At 50.2% G+C, this 7,738-nt stretch overlaps 1 protein-coding gene across 2 annotated transcripts; it reads left to right on the top strand.

Moving 5' to 3' along the window:
* Nucleotides 1–761: 761 nt before the first annotated feature.
* On the top strand, nt 762–6,380 carry LOC102455952 (protocadherin-8-like). Of its 2 annotated transcripts, XM_006119374.3 has the most exons (5): nt 762–3,414; nt 3,976–4,043; nt 4,138–4,271; nt 5,084–5,170; nt 5,647–6,380. In XM_006119374.3, exons 1-5 carry the CDS (start codon nt 1,018–1,020, stop codon nt 6,024–6,026), a joined length of 3,066 nt encoding a protein of 1,021 aa, XP_006119436.3. In that variant the 5' UTR covers nt 762–1,017; the 3' UTR covers nt 6,027–6,380. The 2 variants fall into 2 exon arrangements, with proteins under 2 accessions (XP_006119436.3, XP_089631576.1); XM_089775450.1 differs by lacking the exon at nt 5,084–5,170.
* Nucleotides 6,381–7,738: the final 1,358 nt, after the last annotated feature.

Genomic DNA, 7,738 nt, shown 5'->3' with positions numbered 1-7,738 from the left:
GAACTTGACACCTAACGATTTGTTGCCACATGGCATTTGGGCAGATGGTTTCATCCCTGTTAAGCCTCCCACTTTTCAAACAACTGGGAGCTTCCTCAGTGAAAGGACTTATAGAATAAATATTCTAACAGCAATATTTTCTGGGAGTGCGCACACGCACACATTCACACCTTAAGCATACACCTTCTCTTCTTTCTTTCATCACCTAAGGAGACAGTACTGGAATTAAAAGTTGGTGGGCTTCCTGCCTAGTCTCTTGGTGATTAATTCCACCAGTTTCTCATTGATCAGCCCTGATACATACTGAGGTGGAAGGACTGTATTAATTCGTACTATTTAACCCATAAAATATGGTAAGGACTAACTATGTAGCCTACATAGATACACCATAAGTACCTGCTAATGTGGGAATCTGTGTCATTATCATTCTTCCTGCTACTGCCCACCTCTCTTTATTTAGACACATGTACATGCTTGTTTTTTTTTAAATAGTGTTTTCATATGCACATTCTGAAATGTATTACAGGGAAAGAGTCTCTACTTTTGTACAGACAGCAAGTTATTCTAGTGGGAAAACTTTAGTCATCAAGTGTTCTGTACAGCAATGTGTTTGCACATGCATAATTGACATATTGTTAATTTATTGGGGGAATGTCCCACAGAGCTGGTGCAGGGGGCTCTCTGACTCTGGTGTGCACAGGGATCAGAAGATTGGTCAGGGAAGATGCTGATTTGCATACCCTTATATATATAACCTCTGAGAAGGGTGCTGAAGGGAGCAAAAAGGAGAGCTCTAGACTGGAGCACACAGAGCTCCTTACAGAGTTCAGGCACCAATCACACAGCAAGTTTTGAGTCTGCCCGGATGTGCTTAAGGGGGGAACAGTGATCGGTCTGTGGATTCAGGAGTGCGGGGCGTTCGATCTCTTTCTTATCTGGCATTTTTAAAGCTTCTAAAACTCAAATTGCTAGTGGATCTGGGGGTGAGCGAGGGTGTGCGGTAAGATCTCAGAGGCTATGTCTCCTACTCTCACATTGCCCAAAGCGGGGCTAAGTTCTGCGCTGCTGTGTCTCCTGGTGGCAGGGGGCCTGAGTGAGATAGTCCGATACCGCATCGACGAGGAAGAAGCCCCTGGTACAGTCATTGGGGCGCTGCGGGACGATTGGCAGCCCCGCGCCGGGGACAGACCCCTGGGCGGTTTCCGGCTGATGGAGCAGTTCAGCAACAGCTCGCTGGTGCGGGTGCGGGAGGCGGACGGGCAGCTGAGCGTGGGCGAGGCGGGCCTGGACCGGGAGCGGCTGTGCGGCGCGGCCCCGCAGTGCCTGCTGGCGTTCGACGTGGTGAGCCTGTGGCAGGGGCAGTACCGGCTGGTGCACGTGGAGCTGGAGGTGCGGGACATCAACGACAACGCGCCGCGCTTCCCCCAGGCGCACATCCCGCTCGAGGTGTCCGAGAGCGCCGCGCCCGGCACCCGCCTGCCGCTGGAGCTGGCCCTGGACCCGGACGCGGGCTCCAACGGCGTCCAGCGCTTCCAGCTCTCGCGCAACAGCCACTTCGGCGTCGAGGCGCAGGCGCGGGCGGACGGCGGGAAAAGCGCCGCGCTGGTGCTGCTGCAGGAGCTGGACCGCGAGCGCCAGGCCGCCTACACGCTGGAGCTGGTGGCGCAGGACGGCGGCAGCCCGGCCCGCGCGGGCACGGCCACGGTGAGCGTCCGGGTGCTGGACGCCAACGACAACAGCCCGGCCTTCCCGCAGGCCGCGGTGACGGTGGAGCTGGGCGAGGACGCGCCGCGCGGCTCGCTGCTGCTGGAGCTGGCGGCGGCCGACCCCGACGAGGGGCCCAACGGGGAGATCGTCTACGGCTTCGGCAGCCAGGTGCCGGCCGAGGCGCGGCGGCTCTTCCGGCTGGACCCGCGCTCGGGCCGCCTCACGCTGGAGGGCCCGGTGGACTACGAGCGGCAGCGGACCTACGAGCTGGACGTGCAGGCGCAGGACCGGGGCGCCAGCCCCCTGGCGGCCACGTGCCGGGTCATCGTGCGCCTGGCCGACGTGAACGACAACGCGCCGGGCATCAGCGTCAGCCCCCTGAGCGGCGCCCCCGCCGGCGCCGGGGTGGCCTACGTCAGCGAGGCGGCGGCGCGCGACAGCCTGGTGGCGCTGGTCAGCACCTCGGACAGGGACTCGGGCCCCAACGGGCAGGTGCGCTGCGCCCTCTACGGGCACGAGCACTTCGCGCTGCAGCGCGCCTACGCCGACAGCTACGTGCTCGTCACCGCCGCGCCGCTGGACCGCGAGCGCATCGCCGAGTACAACCTGACGCTGGTGGCCGAGGACCTGGGCGCGCCGCCCTTCAAGACCGTGCGGCACGTGACGGTGCGCGTGAGCGACGAGAACGACAACGCGCCGCGCTTCGCCAAGCCCGCCTACGAGGTGGCGCTGCTGGAGAACAACCCGCCCGGCGCCTACGTCGCCACCGTGGTGGCCCGCGACCCCGACCTGGGCCGCAACGGGAAGGTCCTGTACCGGCTGCTGGAGAGCCAGGTGCTGGGCGCCCCCGTCTCCACCTACCTCTCCGTGGACCCGGCCACCGGCGCCGTCTGCGCCCGGCAGCCCCTGGACTGCGAGGCGCTGCCGCTGGTGGAGGCGGAGATCGAAGCCTGCGACGGGGGCGCCCCGCCGCGGTGCCAGCGCGCCCGCCTCCGGCTGCGGGTGGCGGATCAGAACGACAACGCCCCGGTCATCACCGCCCCGCCGCTGGCCAACGGCTCGGCCGAGCTGCTGCTGCCCGCCGCCGCCCCCCCGGGCTTCCTCCTCGCCCGCTTCGCCGCCCGCGACGCCGACCAGGGCGCGAACTCCAGGCTCGTCTTCTCCCTCCTGGGCGGCGCCCACCCGCTCTTCGCCATGAACCCCGAGCGCGGGGAGCTGGCCCTGCGCAGGCGGCTGCCCGCAGGGGCCCCGGCCGCGGCCTTCTCCCTGGTGGTCGCGGTGCACGACGGCGGGCGGCCCTCGCTGTCCTGCACGGCCGCGGTGCGGCTCCTCCCCACGGACACGCTGCCCGCTAACGCGGAGATCGTGCTGGTGCAGCCCGCGGCCGAGGAGCGGCCGCTGCAGCGCCGCCTGGACCTCTCCGTGGTGCTCATCGCGGTGCTGGCCGGAGGCTGCGGCGTGCTGCTGGTCGCTATCCTCGCCGTGGCCTCCACCTGCCGGAGAAACAAGATGCACTTCCAACGTAAGCTGCTGCAGGGCTCAGGCCCCCACTCAGGGAACTCCTCCCCGGGCCAGGCAGAGCTCTGCCCGCTCTCAGTTACCACCCCGTCTGACCGCCCCAGTGACACTTTCCAGGCTGAGGACTGTAGCAGAGAGTCCTTGTGTCATCATGTCCAAGAAGGGAAAGTCAAGGGCAGCGACTCCCAGGTAAGCACCCCTGATTTCTTTTCAGCCACTTGGCAACGCATTCATCTTTTAAATGTTCAGAAATCTTCAGTAAGTGCTTGCCATGACAGATGTCACCTTGACAATTCAGTTTGATTCATAGCAGGACATTTTTATCTTAGGAGAACTAGATCTGTGTTATTAAAGATATAGTGGACACTGGATTTAGCATCTGAAGAGCTGCATCTGTTTTCTGGTTCTGCCACTGAGTTACTGCCTATATTTTACCTCTCTATATCTCAGTTTCTCTATCTGTAGAATAGGAATAAGGTTATGCATCCCCTTTGAAAAGTGTTTTGAGATCTACAGATGAAAAGTGTTTTGAGATCACAGCTAAGTATTATTATAGAGATGGCATGTGTTTTAGTTGATATGTTTTGACTATGATTTATTGCTATTCGTTGCAATTATTATTTTTATTGTCTCGTGTTAGCATCCCATTTTATATCAATTTAAGTAAGCTTTTTCTTTGAATTATTGTTGGGCTACTTTTGTATTGAGGGATGCAAAAGTACTAACGTGGCTATTTCTTCCTTTTGCCAGGGTCAAGATCTTGTTCCTTTTCACCCGCCATCTCCTTGGCAAGAGCATGAGTCTGCTTCAAGTTTAAGGTAAATTAGTGTTTTCCCTACATTTAATATTTTGGGACATTTATAGAATTTCACATTCAGGCAGAGTACACTAATTGGTTCTTTTTGCTTTCAGCTCCCATTCAACTCCTGATCAGTTTAGTGTGCAAGACAGTGGGAAAGGAGATAGCGAGTTTAATGATAGTGCTTCTGATATCAGTGGGGAGGGGTTAAAGAAACCACCTTCACAGGTAGCTGAAAAGCAAGTTGGTAAGTATAATTTAGCTTTAATCTCTTTATGGCAATATGTATAAAAACACAGTTAAACTATAATGGCATCCCTTTAACTATACCTAGTATTAACAAAGACTGTAACATTAGATTGTAAGCTTTTTGGGGCAGAGATCATAGACTTGAATCACTGGGGCATTCATAGAATCATAGAGCTGGAAGAGACCTCAGGAGGTCATCAAGTCCAGCCCCCTGCCCAAGGCAGGACCAATCCCAACTAGATCAACCCAGCCAGGGCTTTGTCAAGCCGAGACTAAAAAACCTCTAGGAATGGAGATTCCACCACCTCCCTAGGTAACCCATTCCAGTGCTTCACCACCCTCCTAGTGAAATAGTTTTTCCTAATATCCAATCTAGACCTCTCCCATTGTAACTTGAAACCATTGCTCTTTGTTCTTCCATCCATCACTACTGTGAACAGCCTTTCTCCATCCTCTTTGGAACTTCTCTCGAGGAAGTTGAAGGCTGCTATCAAATTCCCCCTCACTCTTCTCTTCTGCAGACTAAACAAACCCAAATCCCTCATCTCTCCTCATAGGTCATGCGCTCCAGCCGCCTAATCATTTTGGTCGCCCTCTGCTGGACCCTCTCCAATGCGTCCACATCCTTTTTGTAGTGGTGGGCCCAGAACTGGACACAATACTCCAGATGTGGCCTCACCAGAGCCAAATGATCACTTCCGTAATCAATGGAGTTGCTCAGGCATGAAACTGTAATGATTCAGTAGAGATTTGGGTCTTCTAGCCTAAATTTACCAAAATGTGACCAACTTTAGGATCTTCAATGTTTAGGTAACTTGGCACACATTAAAGGGGCCCATTTGCAGAAAGTGCTGTTTCCCTACTTTATGGTGTCTCAAGCTGAGCATCCCAAAATAGGTACTCAAAGTCATTTGTCGCTTTTGGAATGTTAGACCCCTGTCTTTCTGTAAAGTGCCTACCAAATGTTTGGGCTTTTAACAAGTAAAATGTTTTCAGATAAATTACTCGTTGTTGAATCCTTTATATATCACACTGGCTTAGCTATTAATAAAGCCTGATCTTAGAAAACTTGTTCTCAGATTGGGTTCAGTTACTCATATGTGTAAGTGTTTCTTTGAAGGAGCCAAGTCTAATTTTAGGACTTGCTGTTGCTCCCATTGAAATCATTGGGAATCTGCTCCTTAAAATAATCACAGAAGTGTGGATATGATTTTCTCAATATATAATTTTTTTGGTAGAAATAAACAGGTTTAATTTCATAATGCTGGTGAAAGTAATTTATTCAACCCACTCTTATGGAAATTTGATATTTCTCTTCTGATATTGTATTCCAGGAAAAAAGTGTGATTGTTAAAATATTACTTCTCTTTCAGGTACTGCAGCCTGTATGGCTGGAAGGACTTATAAGGACACAGAAAGATACTGTAGCTTGTATGCCCACCAGTCCCAAAGAAGTAAAACCATCCCATTGCACTGTGAAAGTGATTATGTGATTGCATATTCTACAACTCCAATTTATCAGCCCATGGTTCAGCTTGAAAAGTCTCATTTTCTTCCACAACAGGCAAAACTGAAAGAGTGTTATCAAGTTAATATTCCTAAAACTGAAAGACTACAAAGTGTGTATGAAAGAGTTCTAAATGGTGGGTCAGAAGTGTCACCAACCAGTCTATCAAGACAGTATAAAGGACTAAATCACCCTCCGCCGAATACTTTCTTCCCAAATGCCTCTGAAATAGCAACATCATTTTGACATAGTTTAGGATTTCTTTACATTGCTGTCATTGGGGATATACTCAATGTGTTTGTGTTTATGTGTAAATGTTACCAGCCGAAATTCGTAAATGAAATCCCACTCAAAAATCAAATATCACTTTAAATTATGGCAAAAGCAATCAATGTCTAGACAAATCATCCTTCTAAATTTGTCCTTTTTATTTACCAAAGAGTCAAACAAAAAAAAAAATAAAGAATAAAAAATTAAAGGACGTAGTGACTGTTGCTAAAAAGGGGGTGAGGTAAAGCAAAGATTTATGTTTTATATTGAAACAATTCATGTAAATAAACAGTGCAGATGTACATTTTAAAGGTAAATGTGTACCTGTGTCTGTTTTGTTTCTTATGAAATACTTATTTCCTGATTTATCAGATGATCCACCTGTTATATTTGTGTTAACTGTCAAATAGTAAACACAAATTTAGGTGCCAATCAAATAGTAAACACAAATTTAGGTGTAACTGGATACAAGGCAGGACAGAAGCATTAGGTCTACACTACAGAGAATTACACAAGAATGGCCTGGATAGTTGACTTGGGCTTGGGGGCTCAAGCTAAGGAGCAGTTTAATTGCAGTGTAGATATTTGGGCTTGGGCTGGAGCCCAGGCTCTAAGACCCTGTGAAGGGGTAATGTCCGAGGGCTTGGGCTCCAGCTTGAGCCCAAAAGACTACAATGCAATTAAATAGCCCCTTAGGTCACGTCCGCAAGTCTAATGAAACTGGCATGGGCCAGCTGTGTGTTTTTCACTATAACATAGGGCATACCCTAATACTTCTACTTGTAGGTGTCTAATTGTAGGGCAGACATACACAAGTTATGTCTACACTACGAGTTTTCTTGGCAAAAAAATATGCTAATGAGGGACTCCTTTGCATGAGTTGCGATTTCATTTGCATATTTTCTGCTGATCCGTTTTTGTGCTAAGGTTTTTGTGCAAAAACAAGCAGTGTAGACATTTTCTTTTTGCCCAAAACCCCTTTTTCCGCAAGACCCCTATGCCCCAAAAAAGGAGGTATACCAATCTTGCGGAAAAAGGGTTTATTGCGCAAAAAGAAAACGTCCACACTGCTTGTTTTTGTGCAAAAGCCCCAGCCCAAAAATGGATCGGCAGAAAATATGCAAATGAGGTCATGACTCATGCAAAGGAGTCCCTCGTTAGCATATTTTTTGCCGAGAAAACTCGTAGTGTAGACGTAGCCTTAGAGACTAGTGTGAGTAAAGGCTGTAGTAGTGGGAGCTTAATACCTGATCAGGAAGACTATGTTGAAGGATTGAATTGTTCATGAGCCTTTTGAACAATGCTACAGCTGTGTCTCAGTGTACCTCTAAACTGATTCCCACTTAACAATTCCCTACACATATTATGTGCGTGTGTAAGAGAGAGTAATACTGATGCGAGGAGGATAAAGATAATAAGGTCAGTAGGTTTTACCACAAGGTCAATGTTAAATAAGATATTTATGAGTATGGGGCTGAAAGGAGGCAGTTGAGAGAGGGGGGAAAGATGGACAAGCTGAAAGGGAAAGTTACACCTAAGACAGCTTTCTCAGAAAAGGCCAGAGAGTAATTCCAGCAGCTGTTGCCTTTCAGACAGGGTCAGCTCAGTTTTTAGAGAGAAGCAGAATCCCACTGCTGTTCAGTAAAAGTTTTTATTGAGGATGGCTTCAGGGACACATGATTGTTGAT

This window comes from Pelodiscus sinensis, chromosome 1, assembly GCF_052426305.1.
Source record: "Pelodiscus sinensis isolate ZL-2025 chromosome 1, ASM5242630v1, whole genome shotgun sequence".
Classification (NCBI taxonomy): domain Eukaryota; kingdom Metazoa; phylum Chordata; order Testudines; family Trionychidae; genus Pelodiscus; species Pelodiscus sinensis.
Note: the sequence above shows the minus strand (reverse complement) of the source record. Positions and strands in the feature narration are given on the sequence as shown.

What these genes read in the sequence shown, in the direction of transcription:
- LOC102455952 (XM_006119374.3), top strand. Translation starts at nt 1,018, where the DNA reads ATGTCTCCTACTCTCACATTGCCCAAAGCGGGGCTAAGTTCTGCGCTG. An exon ending in TCAAGGGCAGCGACTCCCAG is followed by an intron (nt 3,415 to 3,975) that starts GTAAGCACCCCT and finishes TCCTTTTGCCAG; the next exon opens with GGTCAAGATCTTGTTCCTTT. An exon ending in GAGTCTGCTTCAAGTTTAAG is followed by an intron (nt 4,044 to 4,137) that starts GTAAATTAGTGT and finishes TTTTGCTTTCAG; the next exon opens with CTCCCATTCAACTCCTGATC.